At 41.5% G+C, this 19,459-nt stretch overlaps 1 protein-coding gene across 1 annotated transcript in view; it reads left to right on the forward strand.

The window, feature by feature from the left end:
* LOC134463495 (class I histocompatibility antigen, F10 alpha chain-like) overlaps positions 1-19,459 on the forward strand; it is a 64,303-nt gene that overhangs the window by 27,153 nt on the left and 17,691 nt on the right. Inside the window, exons 4-5 of the mRNA XM_063216690.1 lie at positions 7,981-8,259; positions 8,440-8,667. Of these exons, the coding sequence (XP_063072760.1) occupies positions 7,981-8,259; positions 8,440-8,667 (507 nt within the window). The remainder of the gene's footprint in view (positions 1-7,980; positions 8,260-8,439; positions 8,668-19,459) is intronic.

Genomic DNA, 19,459 nt, shown 5'->3' on the forward strand with positions numbered 1-19,459 from the left:
ACCCTGTATTAGAGGAGGATATCTACTGGGACACATTATGGGAAAATCTACATGATACTTCCAAGAACCCCGACCACCAACTCATACACTATAAATTCATTCATAGGTTTTATTTAACCCCCAGGAGACGACATGCAATGAAAATTATTTAATCTCCTAATTGTGACCTTTGTTCTCTGAAAGCTGTTGGATCATTTATGCATATGTACTGGGAATGCCCTAGTCTGTCAACATTTTGGAGACTAATTTCTTCCACCTTGAGCGATATGCTCGAGATCAATATTCCATGTTCACCCACTTTACTCCTGCTCAGTGATGACTCCACCTTTGACTTTTCTTTGCAACAAAAGCGAACACTATGGGCAGGACTTACAGCAGCGAAGAAAATGCTGGCATTGAGATGGCAGCCACCTCATACCTTGCCATGGCGGCAATGGGCAAACTCTTTTTTGAACATTGTCATGATGCAGAGATCAGTGGCTCGAATGCATGGAGCCAGCAAAAAAACAATTCAAGCATGTGTAACCCCACTACACCACTACTATAATGGGTTACAAGAGTTATAAGTATTATTCTACAGGAGGGAGTTAGAAGGAGAGGAACGGGAGAGGAAATATCCTTGGGCCTAGAGACTATAGGTTCGCTACTGGAGAAGCAAATGATCTGACAAACAACAGTCGATATACAAGAAAACAATTACAATATTTTTTAATCAATAATGAGGTGGTTAAGTTCAAGTATTCAGCTTGTAGCTGTATTAAAATACCCGGAACAATAAAATAATAAATAGTGAAAATAAATAAATAAAACCAGAGCTCTGTAAAACAATAAAATGGCCAATGTCCATAAAGATTAAAAAAGGGAAACTTGGATTGTCCGTGGAAGGGAAATAAATAAAATAAAAAGGAGGGAAATAGTCCGAGGGAGTGTCGAGTGTATTTGTATCAATGTATGTGACGCTTATCTGGGGAAAGGCAGGGGGTCCAGTCTTCAAGGGTTTGGTCGCGGGTCAGGGACGTCGTTCACTGGGTAGGCTCGCCATCAGGTTCAGGGTTCAATCAGGGTTGAGGGTTCAAAGCGTACTTAAAAAACCAATCTGCATAAAGCAGTGATAAAATCAATAATCAGTCTTCGTCATAAAATAACTGATGCTTAAGGCAACATCATATGGGCCGCAGCTAACACGAGCCCATTCTAGAAACCATCCAATTCCTCGCTGGTCGCGAGGATTTCATTTCAACGTCCGTTTAACTGATTCATATATGAATTATGAAAAGATACAAAAATACAACAAAATACAACAAAATATATTGCCACAAGAAACTTAGGGGTTCATATCTCTCGAATTGCCTTTTAGTCTGGAGGGAATTTGTGGATTTTCATAACAATTGTTCACTTTGTGACAAGTTTCTGAATTTTTGCAAGGTGTTAGGTATGGGTCTAAGGTTTCCAAAAATCATTGGAGGCAAGTTGGCGGCGCCCCCTATTGGCCGGTATCCATTACTTTCAAAATGGCCCCTGCTGAAAAGAAAACGGGTTGTATCCTACCTTATTATGGTCTGAAAATGTTGTAGGGTGAAGCTTTTCCCATTTCAATAAATAAAATGATTGTTATGTAAACACCATAATACAATTTGAAGGTAATTTCTTGAAAAATACCTGGTCATGGTCAATTTTTGCTCTAAAAATGATCCATATTACCAAAATCAAGGTAATATGTGTTAGAAACCAATGGTCAATGACTGAATTTGTAGGTGTGGTATTGCAGCTGGCTATCACAGGCAATTGAAGAATGAAGAAGTTTTGATTGTGCCGCCTAAAATATCGACTAAAATAAAAGTCATAATACAGGATGAATAAAATACTGTGAAGTCCCAGTAATATCTAAACAAACAAAAAATATACTCATTTACATTGTGGCTGTGTACTGTGCACATTACAGTAAAATACTTGAAATAATTGACAGTGATGTGCTGTGAAATTTTACAGTTAATTACTGTTGACACCACGGTAATTCTTAACAGCGTAATATAAACCGTTTTTTAAAGGGACACTGTGCAGGAAATGGTCAAAAAAGGTACTGCAACTATGCTGCTCTTTGAAACTGGGCAAATTTGATCTTTACATGAAATTTTACTAAGTAATAAACAAATATTTTCTAGTGTGGTCCAAGTACAGTCATTTTTGCTGCTAAAAATGCCTATTTTTGGAAATTCAAAATGGCGGACCATGGAGAAGATCCCCCTTTTCATGTATGTAAAGTGCAAATTTTCCAGTCATGAATACTTAGAATTTGATGGTGGTGGTGAGTATTCATGAAAAAGGTAACATTAGTGAATGGGTGGCATGAATTCTGGAAATAAACAACTAAAAATCTCACACAGTGTCCCTTTAAAGCAAAATGTGACAATGACATGAAAATGACCTTAAACTAGTAATAAAGAATTGCCATAACAACTATTTCATTGAATGAAATGAGAAATTTGGACTATATAACAATTTCAGACAAAAAAGGTGAAATAAGGCCATTTGTCTCCATTGATTTGTATCCACTGATTTTTGAAAACTTTACACATAAACACCCTGCCAAAAACTAGAAACTTCTCAAGAAGTGAACGATTTCATGAATATGGAAATTTTCATACGAGTTATTGGCTTCGCCCCCCCACGACTGAGGTACCATTAGCATGCAACTATTCCACCACACTGTTCTCTTGAAGTGCTGTTTGGGCCTCTCGTTAGCGTTAATGAAATTTTAGGGGATGCAGTGCTGTGTTAGAAATATGGATGGGAGTTTAACCAATGGACATTCATGGGAGTTTCTCAGGTTGGCTCTAATTTATCAACTCTGAGGTGGTATACAAAAGAAAACATGATCCACTATGGGGTATCTAAGGCCCCTTTTGGGCAGCTCATGGGGCTGTGAAAGTCAACAAGTTTGACTGGGCTGTAATGGACTGATCAAACCTATTAACCGATCCGCCTTACATTCCCCCCTAGATCACACATGCTGTGCATATGCTGTACCTCAGAATTATTGATAACCAATGTTGTGCTTGTCGACTTCATTTGTGAAGTAATTTGTGAGTTAAGTGCATGCAAAAATATGTAATTATTTGGACTACACAACAGAAGTCGCATCTGACATGCAGGCACTTCAGCCGCGGTGCAGCGGTTGGGCTGGATATGCACCTTCAGCCTCTGTTCATGTCAAATAGGCTACTTTAGGCACAGGTTGTAGTGTTATACTCAGTTTCACACAAAAACTAAAATAACCTTTCTTGCCGAGAATGTGGTCTAATCGAAACCTTTAAAATTCACTGCAATCATATTAGGCTATGTGAAATCCAGAGCACAAGCCAAATGGAACTAGGATTTAGCTTGACTCGCTCCATTCACTTCTACCATGGAAGACTCGATAGACCAAAAGAAGTTTAAGATATTTATTGAAACACTGAAGTATGCAGTAGTGATTGTCTTTGGCGTAGGCCCCCGCCTAGAATAATTAGGATGAAGAATGCGCATATCCTGCCGATGGATAAGGCAGGGGGCGAGAGCCTACCCCCCCTTCACAGGACGGGGACCAACTGGTGACGGTGGCTGGAGGTGGTGGCATTCACAGCAGATTAACGAGAGGACCATCGACCTGGGACCGTGAAGATTAGGGCAGGCGCTCTCAGCATCCTCGTGGTGGCAAGGCTGAAGGGAAGATGCCCAACTGCGTCGAAAGCAGGGACGCCTTGCAGATCCTCATGGAACGAGGACGGGCCAGCAATGGAGGGTGAAGGGGAGGTGGTGGGAGCGTCGACACCAGGTACTCTAGTCAGCAGAAGAGCAGAGATGGACAGAGGGTTTATAAATGAGCGGGCAGGCGTCCTATTTTGCCGAGAATGTGGTCTAATCGAAACCTTTAAAATTCACTGCAATCATATTAGGCTATGTGAAATCCAGAGCACAAGCCAAATGGAACTAGGATTTAGCTTGACTCGCTCCATTCACTTCTACCATGGAAGACTCGATAGACCAAAAGAAGTTTAAGATATTTATTGAAACACTGAAGTATGCAGTAGTGATTGTCTTTGGCGTAGGCCCCCGCCTAGAATAATTCAGATGAAGAATGCGCATATCCTGCCGATGGATAAGGCAGGGGGCGAGAGCCTACCCCCCCTTCACAGGACGGGGACCAACTGGTGACGGTGGCTGGAGGTGGTGGCATTCACAGCAGATTAACGAGAGGACCATCGACCTGGGACCGTGAAGATTAGGGCAGGCGCTCTCAGCATCCTCGTGGTGGCAAGGCTGAAGGGAAGATGCCCAACTGCGTCGAAAGCAGGGACGCCTTGCAGATCCTCATGGAACGAGGACGGGCCAGCAATGGAGGGTGAAGGGGAGGTGGTGGGAGCGTCGACACCAGGTACTCTAGTCAGCAGAAGAGCAGAGATGGACAGAGGGTTTATAAATGAGCGGGCAGGCGTCCTATTGGCTCTAGGCAAATGAATGAGAATGCAAGGGAGAGGGTGTGCCTAAGAACAAGAACAGTGATTGGTTGGTTAATGCAAGGGAATAATTGAGCTGGATACAGTCTCATCTTCCTGGCAGAACTTAACGCCTTAGCTTACATTTCCATTCAAAATGTTGCTAGTTACAGCCCCAGATGAAGGGTGTGACTTACATAGGTGACCCATGTTGATTGCGAAAATGGCATTGGTCAGTCTTGCTTCAGCTGCATCAAGTAACACAGCAAGCGCTAGCAACACTAGCTCTCACGGCAAAGCATGATTTGCAACACTCAAGTCGTCAAGTGAACTTCATTGTCAAAATCTATATAACAGGGTTAACACAGAAGTGCCCTCTTGGAACAGTGTGAAGTGTACAGTTCCTGGATGGCTGGTATGGGTGATCTGATGATCTGTTCTGCTCTCATCACCAGCCTCTGTATGCCTACTTGTCTCTAGCTAGACAACTGCCATGCCAGATGGAGAGACTGCTGGTCAGGATGATCTCAATGGCACCCCTGTCCGCAGGAAGTGGAGTTATGTCTGCGCCTTTTTGACCAGGGCTGTGGTGTTGGTAGTCTATGTGAGGTCATTCGTGATGTGCACTCCCAGGAACATTGTGCTTTTTGCTGACTCCACAGCACTTCCATTGATGATGATTGGGACGTGTGTTGGTTGTTTTTTTCCTGAAGTACAGTTATTTCTTTTGTTTTGTTGACATTGAGAAGCAGGTTGTTCCTCTCACACCAGTTGATGAGTTGCTGTACCTCCTCTCTATACTCTGAGTCATTGTTGTCTCTGATAAGGCCCACCACTGTTGTATCATCAGCAAATTTGAGGATGAGATTAATTTCAAATCTGCCACAGCATTCGTGGGTCATCACCCTGAACAGCAGGGGAGATAGCACACATCCTTGGTGTTAATGATGGTGGTCGCTGAGGAGTTGTTTCAATGCCAACTCTCATTGTCTGCAGTCTGTTTGTGAGAAGGTCCAGCTGGCAGTTGCACAGTGAAGTGTTGATGCCTATTGTACTCAGTTTGTCCATCAGAGCAGAGCAGAGCAAAGAATAAGCCATCAAAGCAAGCTTTCACAAAGAGGTGGTTGGTTTACAAGTGCGAGAGGACCATGTGACCCGAGTGATCAGACAGTTTGCAGGTGAGGCAGTAATTGAATCATGGCATAATATCTTTTAGTTTTCAGGGAAATCAAAGCACTGATTAAATATTTTTTGGGATTGGGCTGCTTGGTGCCTGCAGGAGTGTTACAGTTTCTTAAAATGTTTCAATCATTCACCCTTTCGTCAATTTCACAAAAATAGCATAGTCTATCAAAAGGTATAGTGCAATGTGCTATATTTGTTGTGTTGCATTTAACACAAATGTAAGGAGCCATGCACACCATCCTACACCAATGAGTATGGTCAGTGACAGAAATTATAGGGGTGGTATTTCAGGAAGATGGCAATCACAGGTAATTGAAGAATGAACGTGTGTCAAACAAGCTGCCTAAAATATCTTCCCTAAAACACAAATCATAATACAGGAACAATGGAATACTGGGAAGTTCGAGTCACATCTGAATGAACAAAAACAACAATAATACAGCAATTTACTGTACACCTGCACAGTGTGGTTGTGTACTGTGCACATTGCTGTAAATCACTGTAAATCATTGAGCTAGAAATGTGGCATGATGTAATTTTCAACAGTGCACCATTTTTCAAGCAAAAAACTGACCATGACTACACATTTGACATGAAAATGAGCTTCAAATGGTAATGTGGTATTGGCATAACAACCATTTCATTAAATGGATTGTAAAACGTTGAATTATAGAACAATTTCAGACAAAAATCAGGCAAAATAAGCGTTTTATGGATAACGGCCAATAGGGGGCGCCGCCAATTTGCCTCCAATGATTTTTGAAAACCTTAGACCCATAGCTAACACCCTGCCAAAAATCAGAAACTTGTCACAAAGTGAACAATTTTCACGAATTCCCTCTAGACTATTTGAATATCACAGTCAATCACTAGGGATACAGCAAAATTATAATACAAATCTCATCAACATTACTGTACTTTTATCGTCTTCTTCTATTCACAAAATAATAGAAGTGCTACTTACAGTTATCTTCCTAAATAATACAATACCATATCAGTATCTTATAAATATGGAAACAACGTGTCATTCATTACATAACAGTCTAAAAGCTCCGATTGCTTTTTATAAATGGCAAACATGTTATTAGCGAAATGCTAATAGCAACTCACCGGAGTTTCGCAGTTGAAATCAAAAGTCTTCAAATCCAAAAATAGAGAAAAGGTCCGAAGAGAAAAGTTGATAGCGGTAGATAGTAAAAGAAGTGTGGGAAATTGAAAGAAGGTGAAAGTGTGAAAGATGAAAGATCAATTAATGAAAGTTCAGAGAATCAAAAAGCGTGGAGGTCTCAGTCAAGAATCAAGAGAAGTGAAAGTCGTTAAACAAAGTGGTCGCCTAGCAACGGGCCGACCGCGAGCTGCACAGCTGGAGCAGCTCTCTACGTCTGCGTGTGTGTTGTGCACTGTTGTGTATGCATGCTGTGTGTGTATGCTGTGTGTCTGGTAACAAACCAGAGGTGGGTTACACATGGGACGCAGCATACTCTCTTGTAAAAGAAAAAGTGCAGGACAATCAGCCATAATGTATAAATAGAATGATTTCTGTTGTTGAAATATATTTTCAAGTATGTCTTTTTATTTACCTATGTTTTGTTGGTATTATATTCTGAGATCCAGGGTGGGTTGGGGGGGGGGGGGGGGGGGATGGGGTGGGAAGGAAATATGTGTGTATATTGTTAACTGTTTTTCTTTGTCTTTAACTTAGATGTTCTGTAATACCTTGTATCATATGCTATTTGAAAATAAAAAACATTTTATCAAAAAAAATGTAGCCTATCTACATTGTTTGCCTACCCTGAAAAATGCATACATTGTTAACGAAGAATTACAAAAAACTGGGGGGCATTTTTTTTTTTCGGCATATGATGGGTTTGTATTTAGATGGATTTGACAGTTCCAAAAATGCTGTATGCCGGCTTTTCCCCAAAAATGCCTACAGGGTTACAGAATTCTGAAAGTCTGGATCTGGCTATTCTACTTTATTGCATACAAAAAGGGGCTAAATGTTCACATTAGTGCAATTTAATTTCATAAGTGAAAGCAAAGCTTAAGTCTTCTCAATTTGAAATCTGCTATGCATGGGAAGATATTAAATATTTTAATAGGGTCAGAGGAATACATTTGATATTCATTCAGTAAAGCCAATATAATGTCCTGTGTTTTTTCTTGTATTAGAGTAATACCACACAGTTCATCTTTTCTTGAATACATTCATACTGTAGGCTATGTGTATCTCTATATTGAAAATATGGCATGTGTTCCAATTCTAAAGCAGTCTACACTACGACCCTCATACTCTCCCCTTACCCTGCTTGTCTCTTAGGGGTGTCTGTGTTTCAGAAGGTGTATGGCTGCCAGTGGGATGATCAGACTAATGCCACGGACAGTTTTGAAGCATTTGGCTACAATGGAGAAGACTTCATGTCACTAGAGTTAAAGACTATGACATGGACATCACCACTACCACAGGCAGCCAATACTGTACACAAGTGGAACCATATGGAGAGCAAAATGCCACAAAGGAAGGAATATTTTCAAAAGGACTGTTTTGATTGGTTGAAGAAGTATGTCAACTTTGGAAGCAACCATCTGGATATGAAAGGTACAACAGGACATTGTGGATTGCACCACATCATCGTGAATTTTTATTTCCAGATTAAGATTCCCCACAAAATGTCCCACTACTCACTGTAATATGCTTCTCCTCTTCTGCATTCTCCAGTTCGTCCAGAAGTATCTCTGGTGTTCTCTCCTATTTGGAGATGTCCAGACTTTTGTGTAGGGTGCCTTGCGACAGGCTTCTATCCAAAGCCTGTGAACATCACCTGGTATAGAGACGGCAAAGTGGTACACGAGGGTGTGTATATAGGAGAGACGCTGCCCAATGGGGATGGAACCTTCCAGAAGAGAGTAGTGCTCAGGGTCTCACCTGAGGAGAGGAGGGAACATCAGTACAGCTGTGAGGTGACTCACAAGAGTGGAGAACCAATCATTCTGTTTCATAAGGAAGGTGAGAAGGGTGATTGGTGTTTAGGTGATTTCAGTAAATGTTAATAAATGAAAGTGAATGTGAATGTGATTTAATTTACACAGAATGTTGACCATGCTACTACAAACCCAACCACAACAATCCCCTTTTCTGTGGTGCTAAGAGCTGTGAATGGCCTGCGTCAAACACATTTCATGACACTTCAAAAATGGTGGATCAGCATGCCCACAGCAAAGCCTATTAACCTCTTAAAGGAAAGCTCCGGTGTAAAATGAAAGTTTTACCATCGATTGGCAACACCACATAATGTGTCTAGTGATGAGCCATTCTGGGAAATGCTGCGACATTACAGATTTAGCTTATTTTAAGCTTTCTAACGAAAAACGCAGCCAATATTAAACGCTGGGGCCAATGTAAAAGATCCAAGTAATCGGTTGAGTTTCAGCAATAAGCATGCTCGAAAACATTCCATACTTCATAACAAAGGTCTTGCCAACCAAGCCGAGAACATTAGTGATATGGGGATGTCGGGGCCCTATCGGGGATAGGACATTCCTGTTCGTATGTTTACTGACGTCTGTTGTCGGAAGCAAAAAAGAGTGTAAACTGTTTGTCTGCCTTCGGATTCACTGGATTTATATCCATTTGTGACTGAACCGTTTAACCTATAAACTCCATTCAAAGACTGTTAGAAAGATCACATTTATGACTTCAATCATAACAGGACATGTGCTAATTCTTTTTGTTTTTTAACAACAGCAAGCTAAAGACCTAGAAACTGTTTTTGATTCTGATCCCTGGCCTTAGAGCACCATACTAACTGCCATACAGTCAATCAGAACAGGTGCAGCCAATATAGGGTTCCATCTCAACTGTCACTTTCTCTCAACATTCTATTCTTAACGAGCACCTGCAACTACAGTTGTAGAAGTCTATTGTTAAGCTCTTCAATGTAATGTGATACTGTCTTGCTGGAATGTTCATGACAGCCAGCTGCTTGGCTCAATGATGATGGTGCTGGATTAGAGATATAGAGGTTGGGAGTTCAAATCCCACTCGAACCCATGTTGATTTTCAAAATTTTATCATATGCAGTGTTCCTTAGCCAACTTAAAATACCATGTATGTCGTTTAGTATCAATGGCAAAGGTGCTGGATTACAGTTATGGAGGTTGTGAGTTCGAATCCCACTCAGACCCATGTTGATTTTCAAAATTATATCATATGCAGTGTTCTTTAGCCAACTTAAAATAACATGTATGTCATTTAGTATATCCCCAAAACGCGGAGCTACAACACTTTCAAGATGGCTGAATCCAAGATGGCTGAATTGTTTGGCCCATAACGTCTGACTGGGTGGATGGATTTTTCCAACATTTCTTTTAGATTTGTTTTCTTAATAGTAGTTTGTTTTTAATTTGGGATAGAGATATCAAAAATAAAACTGCTCATCTCTGCCCCAAATGGCAAGCCCGCTTCCAGCATTTTCCTTTAGAATGCAATGTAGTTAAGATTGTGATTTCTGTTTGAATTCTCAGAGGGCGGAATTCTCCCGTCAGCACTGAAGTCGGTTTTACACGTGCACCTTTTACACGCTTTCATCCTGCGCACATTCTCCCCTCTGAAATATTACCACACCCCTCGCGCTTAACTCCGTGTAGCCCAACATGGGGCTGATATATGCTAAATAGGGGGATGAGCCGACTTCATCACCGACTTCATCAGTTGTGGCAACCAAGAAACCATGGAGCATGGATTTTCAGATCAACCATGTGAAAACCTCGGCAGTCCATTGAAAACCAAAACTGAACTTGAACTTTGAATTCAAAACCTCCAGCATTTTCTGTGAGAATGCAATGTAGTTAAGATTGTGATTTCTGTTTGAATTCTCAGAGGGCGGAATTCTCCCGTCAGCACTGAAGTCGGTTTTACCCGTGCACCTTTTAGGGCCAAAACATACCAAGGCGGAACGGAACGGTCGCGGGACGAACGCGGTCTTTCTGCTTAGTTTTGGCCGGCGTGTTTTTCTCTGCCTTTCACACTGACAGCATCAGCGTGCGCGGCCAGTCCTGTTCAAAACCCTCCCCACAGCCAAAGCTAGCATGCTACTTTGCCATTCATTTGAATGAGACACCGCCGGTCGCCGGCGTGAAAAATACGCTCGAGTTCTATTTTCCAAATGCAGCGCGGAGCCGGCTCCCGCACCGCTGATGCTCGACTACCGCCGGTTGGTGTGTAAGGACAGATATGTTTCAATGTATTTTCACCGACGTCGGTAAAAAAAACGCGGCCGTTCCGCGACGCTTTACCGCCCTGGTGTGTAAGACCCCTTACACGCTTTCATCCTGCGCACATTCTCCCCTCTGAAATATTACCACACCCCTCGCGCTTAACTCCGAAAAACAGTGCGTAGCCCAACATGGGGCTGATATATGCTAAATGGGGGGATAAGTCTTCACCGACTTCATCAGTTGTGGCAACCAAGAAACCATGGAGCATGGATTTTCAGATCAACCATGTGAAAACCTCGGCAGTCCATTGAAAACCAAAACTGACCTTGAACTTTGAATTCAAAACCACGTGCCAAAAGTTATAGTGCAAAAAGCATTTCAAAATCTAACCTCCGTTCCTTTAAGCAATATGTACTGTTTAGTTCAGAAATATAACAGAGAATTGAGTTTCAATTTGGACTCACGGTGACTGTGAGGAACATCAACAAAGCATACCGTCTTAAATGTTCAAAATGCGAGCTAAGCGAGCATCAAATGCAATATTACATTTTGCCTCATAGTAGCGCTTGACCTTACTACAGCACTTTGATGTGCGTAAAGGCAATCGCGCGTAAGTGAACGGGAGAATGCGCTTATAATTAATTTACATGAGAAACGATTTTGGCCTGGCCCCACCCAAAGCGTGCAACTGGTGAAACCACGCGTAAGCCCCGTCACTGACTTCAGTAAGCGCGGAGGCGCTGTTGCGTGTTATTTTTTACTGACGCGGGTGGGAAAATATACTCCAGAATGAATAAAACAGAAATCTGTTGATTGTAAAGGGCTACGTTATTACTACCACATATAACCTCCCATCAGTAAGTGCCAATGCCAACTGCAACAAGGCGAGTAGTGGAGGTGAGATAATGAGATGGAAACGCGATGTGTCCAGTTCGCGGGAACTAAGCTCAGCGTTTTGGTGAAATAATAAACATGATGAAACGTTTTGTTAAAAATGGAGTTTGGTGTGTTGCCTAGACAATTCCGGAAATTAAAAGCTGATTTAAAATGCTGATCAATGCCTCTTAATTCCCACAGTAAGAAACACACTCTATTTGCTGACTATTAAAAGCGCTTCTCCACTACTCTGTACAGCAGCAACATGACATTGATATCATTGGAAATATGTGGATCTGCTGTCCATCAGCAAATGACACTTGCATGCATGCTGAAGAATGAACAAGGAAATCGATCGTCATGAAAAAGTGGAGACTTTATATTCTGTCGCAGACATGGGCATGCAATGCCAAGCCAGGACTTAAACATGCAGATGATGGGGTGTAATAGAGACCTGAAGCGAAATGCCAAAGACGTGCTCTGATATGTAGGCCTAACTTTTTACGTTTAGCTGAAATGAGATTCAGGAAATATTTTGTGTCATACAAAAACAGATAGGACAACCTATAGCCTACCTCAATATTTGATGGTGGCTTTGTATGTCGGGCATCAGCCCAGAAGGTTTAATAGGCTACATGCACATATGCACGAGTTCCAATAAATCACATAAGTGGAGGAATTGCAATAACTCCTTTTCTTAACGTAGCTACAACATAGTGAAAATGGTGAAGGTTGTTTTTGAATAAAGCTGGGCTTACACTGTGCGACTTTTGCCTCGATTTGGCACTCGCACGACTCTTTGGGTGTCGGGCCGATTTCTTGCTCAATCGCAGGTCAGTCGTGAGTCTCGCATCGTGCAGTGTACATGGAGTAACGACAAGCGATTTCTCCTCACGATTGTGCAATCGCAGGGTCGTAAGAAAATCAAAACTGTTTGAAATCCTGGTCGTGGTTCGTGCGTGAATCGCACAGTTAAAGCAGTGCGACGACCCGATTTGACTTTTCACATGCACAAATTAATAGAGCCGTGCGATTCGCTGTTGAGCGCGACCTCATCTTCACCTCAGATGGGCATGTTCCCTCCTCTGCAGACCTGGGAAACATGCCTGTTGCGTCGCATTTGACTCGCATCCAACTGTCGGCTCGTATAGTGTGAGGACGTGAGTCGTGAGATATGAACTTTTAAATCGCGAAATTTCCTCGTGCAGTGTGAGAAGGAGCTTAACACCCACGACTGAAAATATCGCACAGTGTATGCCCGGCTTAAGCCTACATTGGGTGGCTGTCCAGACGACTCGAATAGCACTCTTAATTCTCACATGCCTTGTCCACTTGCGCATGGTGCAACGAGATGTTTTTGGTTTTGGTTGGAGTCCATGGGCACAACATCATATGATCCTCATACTGATTAATTCATTACTTGCTTTTGTTTGTGAGTTCACCGATATGACAACATTCTCTGGGTAGCTCGTCATACGTGGCCACAGTTAATGTAGAATATTTATGTGGAACTTAATTAGTTCAGAAATATAACAGAGAATTGAGTTTCAATTTGGACTCACGGTGACGGTGAGGAACATCAACAAAGCATACCGTCTTAAATGTTCAAAATGCGAGCTAAGCGAGCATCAAATGCAATATTACATTTTGCCTCATAGTAGCGCTTGACCTTACTACAGCACTTTGATGTGCGTGAAGGCAATCGCGCGTAAGTGGACGGGAGAATGCGCTTATAATTAATTTACATGAGAAACGATTTTGGCCTGGACCCACCCAAAGCGTGCAACTGGTGAAACCACGCGTAAGCCCCGTCACTGACTTCAGTAAGCGCGGAGGCGCTGTTGCGTATTATTTTTTACTGACGCGGGTGGGAAAATACACTCCAGAATGAAGAAAACAGAAATCTGTTGATTGTAAAGGGCTACGTTATTACTACCACATATAACCTCCCATCAGTAAGTGCCAATGCCAACTGCAAATACTTACCCATCTGGACTAAAATAATCCATTAACACTATTTACATATCTTTATGTCAGACAAGCTGCCACAATTATACTTTATCTTTTTTCCCCACACAGAACACATCTTCCTCCTCATCATCGCCATCATCAGCGGAAGCGCATGTTTTTTAATGCTTTCTGTAGTAATGCTTATGTGTATTAAGAAAAAAATAGGTGAGTTCTCTTTATGATCTAGTTCTGTTACAGCATTTCCAAAAATAGCACAAAAAAAAGGTGGGGTTGCAGGTTAACCATTTTAAGAAAATGTACTATTATGACATCACGTTGGGGGTTCCGCAGGCTCATAGGAGTCTATGTAGAACCTTAGAATCCTGGGGCAGTTCCCCCAACGTGATGTCATACCTGCAACCACACTTTTAAAAAAATGTTTAGTCATATACTGTACTGTATATCTTACAAATAAATAACTCTGCCAGTTGATCAAATCTATGCACAAGGCACACAAAATGTTTGTATGAGATGATAGTTTTCATATTTTCTATGTTTATTGACCAAATCATTCTTCATTGTTTGATTTTCACAGAACACGTGAATGGTGAGTATTAATTATATTAATATTTAATAAAAACAACAACAACAACAATAATATTAATTATTATTATTATTATTAGTAGTAGTAGTAGTAGATAGGTCTGTCACGATAACAAATTTTGCCGGACAATAAATTGGCCAAGAAATTATTGTGATAATCGATAATATTGTCTCTCTCGCCATTTTCAAACAATATAATGTGCAATAAAAAACACCGCTATGCAAGGTGCTGCCTCCTTCTTGAAACATTGAATTTAACATTTGGGCCAGCACCCTCAGAGGTTTAAATAATTAAGAGTGACGCCTGCTCCAAGAAGAAATGTGTCAAACAATATAATGACGGTAGGATAAAAAGGCAATAAAAATGTGACTACACCCCTTCACATTTTAAAAGCATCACGGCGGGGGGTATATGTTTTTAATTACATCCTCATGGAGCATAATAGGCTCTAAATAGGCTTTTTGTGTTTATTATTAGGGTAAGTTATGTAGCCTAGTCTTACTTTCTTTAATATTTTCAGTTATTTATCTTTCTCAAGCACACTGAATGGCTTGTAGGCCTATTGGTCCATGGTGTGATGTAAAATAACCTACTATTGGTGGGATATTGTTATTTCACAAATTGTTACTTAGACAGCTTTTTTCAACAAAATGCACATTGTTACTAGCTAATTGTCAGTCAAAACCCAAATCAGCCATGTTATAGGGCAACATGATCTCCAAAAATTCTGTGCTCCTGGACACGGATGTTAAGGACACAAAATCCGTGTCCAGGACAACCGTATCTCTTTCATTTCGTGAAATATTCACGAAAAAAATAACTTTAATTTTCGTAGTGCATTCACGTTATTGCCCGTTTTTCGTGGTTGGACAACGAAACGCTGCCTATTCATTTGAATTGCCCAACTGCTGCCTAGCGACCCACTAGTTTGACGCCCTTTCGGTACCGTCACATGGTAATCAAAAATTTCAAACAAGCAATTTAGGGTTAGGGTTAGGTTTAGGGTTAAGTAGGGTTAGGGTGAGGTTTAGGGTTAAGGTTAGGGTTAGGTTTAGGTTTAGGGTCATATGACATAAGGCGTAAGTATCGAAAGGGCGTCGAATTAGTGAGTCCCGAGTGTATCAGCAGTGTTCTGTCAGCACCCCCTCCCCGCCCCTTCAGATGCTTGGATAACCATAGCAGCAGTCGGGCAATTCAAATGAATAGGCAGCGTTTCGTTGCCCAACCACGAAAAACGGGCAATGACGTGAATGCATCACGAAAATTAAAGTTATTTTTTTTGTGAATACTTCACGAAATATCAGAGATAGGGCTCTCCAGGAGCACGGATTTTGCCAAAATTCCATGCTCCTGGACACAGAATTATTTTCCGTGATGGACACACAAAAGTGCTCGCTCTATACCCCCACAGCTCTGTTTCCACAGTCTTGTGTTTTCTCAGGATTTTTATAATTTCAAATATTTTTTCTCAAAAAAACATTTCTCACTGACAAGTTAGGGTTAGGGATTGTTTTGGTCTGGGCACAGCTATTTTTCTTTCATTCATTATATGAATTTGATAGCCTAGCCACCAACTGGAAAAGGTATTTCTCAAAAATATGTCTTTAATGACAAGGTTAAGGTTAGGGAATGTTTTGGTCAGGGCACAACTTAAATAACTATAGCATTATTTTGTCTAGGATTAGCATTTGGTATGTATTTTCTAATGATAGAGAGTTAACACAGTGTTGTGGTTAATAGCCTTCAGAAAGCACTTCCGTGTGCCCATCACAGAAAACAATTCTGTATCCTGGAGCACGGAAAACAATTCCGTGTCCAGGAACACGGAATTTTGGCAAAATCCGTGCTCCTGGACACGGATTTCGTGTCCTTAACATCCGTGTCCAGGAGCACAGATTTTTTGGAGATCAGGCTGTATAGGCATTTAAACATCAGCAAAAAGCAAAAGAGCATGAACAGACGCATACGTTCCAGGTGCAGGCTCTCTCTCTCTCTCCCTCCCTCCCCCATACCCTCGACTGGAACAAGTTGCAATTCTGCGCACTTTAAACTCCTTTATGAACGTCCATACATTGAGTCTGCCATGCCTCTCTTTAGATACTAAAGCATTTTTGCCCTGTAGCACGCTCAACCGTTTCTCCCGGTGTGCCTGATTTAAAGAAACACTATGCAACTTTTTCATAGTCATGAAATGGTTTGGAACTCGAGGTTTTGCTTGACTGACATGTTAAGGCGAAAATGGCAATATTTCCATCACCATCTGGTGGTTCTGCTCCGAAACAGCACTTGCAGTGTTGCCTGGTGGCGCCGCGCCTTTTGTTGTTGTGGCATTTGCGGCCGCTAGGGGCGTCTAGATTTCTATGCTGTATGAGCGGAAAGAGACCCATTCCCCTTCGTTTGCTAACTAAGTAGCAGCAGCTCGCTCGCTGAAAGCTGGCTACTGGCTAGCTGGTTGCAAAATATCATGCTGGCATGCAATGAAAACAACGAATGGGACTGCAAATAAATCACGAGCTAATTGAGATAAAAGGTTTGGACAGGCAAATAAATCGCTTTTGCGAACATTGGAAAAGGGCTTCAAAATGGAGAGAGACGAACGCCAAAAGAGCAAAGATATGGATTTTACCATTCACTGCACTGGGATTTATGCATTAGCATTCACAGAGCCCACACCACCTTGTTTAGTTTACAAAGCTACACAAATTTATACGAGTTGAAATCTGATGGCGGACATTTTACTTGATGTCAAAGGACACTATCAGTCGAGCGAGGCTAAAAATATATGTTGTTGCCGATCAAGAGGAGACAAAACGTGATCTCTAGCCGGCTTATGGGTGTCCACTTTCAGTTTCAACGCCACACAAGATAAAAATGTGTTTTGTCAACTCGACTTCGAAATCTTTATTATTACAACAAAATAAGCAATAGCCTTTTGTCTCCTCATTCTTCTAATGTGCAGGTACTATATAGTTACTGGAAATGTAAAATAAATACGGGGATATCTTCGGGGAACAAGTCAAATAACATCCATCTGAAGGAAGTACAAATGATTGCAGTTGTGTGAAGTGAATAGACGAAGCAGCGAACTCATAAGCAAGGGGGAGAATCGCACATTGGAAAAGCCCCTTACAAGTGGAGAGAGCTAAATGCAAGGAAAGGAATCTGGCTAATTAGAGAAGACGAAGAAATTTAATTCACACATAATCTCGAGGCCAATGTCTGTCTAATTTAGTTCAATGCACATTTTCGGCAGAGTGACTAGAGGCCGCCATAAAGTTGTTTATATCGGTGTGTTTATGTCAAAGTTGCATAGGATATCTTTAAATCCACAAATCCGATGTTCATTATTTGCTTGCGGACTGCCTACTCATATAGTAAGGTCTAAATAAACAACAAATATAGCGAAAATCACAAAAAGAACAGACAATGAATGTCAGGGTTGGAGGTGCATTGAAATAATGGGGGAAACTCCACAAGGTTTAAAATAACAGTCTCAGAGCAAGTTTGGCACGGGTCTTCGTCGTGGATATTGGGTTGCTGTACATCAGTGCTTCCCAAACTTTTTCACATCACGTACCCCTTGGAGCATTTCAGCTCCATCCACGTACCCCCCCTCCAAAAAAAAAAACCCACGACGCACATCAGAAACAAAACAGAAACGTCCACAGATGAATGGGCATAACATAGGCAATACAAACGATTATACCATTAAATTCCCTCACTTAGACCTGTTATCAAGCTGAAGTTGTTGCAACATGTTCTGTAGGGCAGGCTACACCAGTTGGTCACTATGAAAGGCTTCCTTGCTAAATTCACATGTTTTCATCCAATTGTTTAGCTATCCATCAGCACTTACTAAGGAGAGGGTACTTATATGTGTGAATGTAGATTAAAACGTGCCATGGCTGGTAGCCATGTCAACTTTGTAGCCGAAGTTAAAATTTGAATGAAATTGGATGGACCTGTGACTGCTCCTAAATTTAACCTAAATTGAACGCACAGCACCAATCTCAACAAATGACTTTGTTCACGGCTAATTACGGATATTTAGGGTGGTGTTAGTAGGTAAGATGACTGCTATTGACAAAAAAAATGACATTGCATGAACATAAGAGTTCGCTAAAAGCATGCTAAAAGCATGCTAATAAACACATAACCTGCAATCTGCCTGACGAACCAGATCTCACAAAGCTCATTTTGTCAAAATTCCAAACAAGTAGCAAGTTATTATCTTACTCTTGGCGCAATCACATGTACTTGTGGATTGAAGCAGATAGTCCCAGAAACTCTTCAACAACTCCAGAAAGTAGTGTGATGATGCTTTGCTGTTCATTTGATGCTGCACTATGCAGACTGAAGTAGACTGCCGCAGCGACTCATCTCCTCCTGCGGGAGATGGAACACAGAGATGTGCCACGCACGCGACTCTCCTCAACAGCTGATTTTGCGATTAACCCCCATGTAAAAATAAAGTAAGATGTGTAGGCTACTGAAACAATTTTAACCAATGCTCATGAAATACCCAAAACATCAATGCCCATTCTTGAATATTAAAGGTATTGTTGTTGTTTTTTCCTGCATTTTTTTTCTTCCCAAAATTCAAAATCTTCTCGCGTACCCCCTGCCATCACCTTGCGTACCCCTAGGGGTACGCGTACCATAGTTTGGGAAACACTGCTGTACATGTTTCAAAATGAACACTTGCCTCAGTGTCGGAGCTGTTCATTCCCCTCTCTGAGGAACGTTGCAAATGCGCTGACTGAGATTGGAAGAATATTGCGCTCCTAGAGTCTCTAGCGCTGATTCTATCCGAGGCTTGTAAGCGACACGAGGGAACACCAGCGTTCTATTTCAAAGATGCAAGATGCAATACACCTTTTTTCAACCAGAACTGCACTGAAACTTAAAATTACACCAACATTTAAGCGTCATTGCGCTGCATTGGCCTATAACGCGCCTATCAGTATCTAGTCTTTACTGTAGGTAGAGAAAGGGAGAGAGTGAAAACAAAACATCACACAAATAAGTAAGGGTTAACGTTCGGCGAGAAGGTCACTACCGTGGAATAGCAGCACGACAGAGAGAATCTTTAGACCCCGACGCGGAGCGGAGGTTAGTTCACAAATGGCAGGGACATTTCTTTATTTAATGT

Source organism: Engraulis encrasicolus, chromosome 14 (assembly GCF_034702125.1).
Source record: "Engraulis encrasicolus isolate BLACKSEA-1 chromosome 14, IST_EnEncr_1.0, whole genome shotgun sequence".
NCBI lineage: Eukaryota > Metazoa > Chordata > Actinopteri > Clupeiformes > Engraulidae > Engraulis > Engraulis encrasicolus.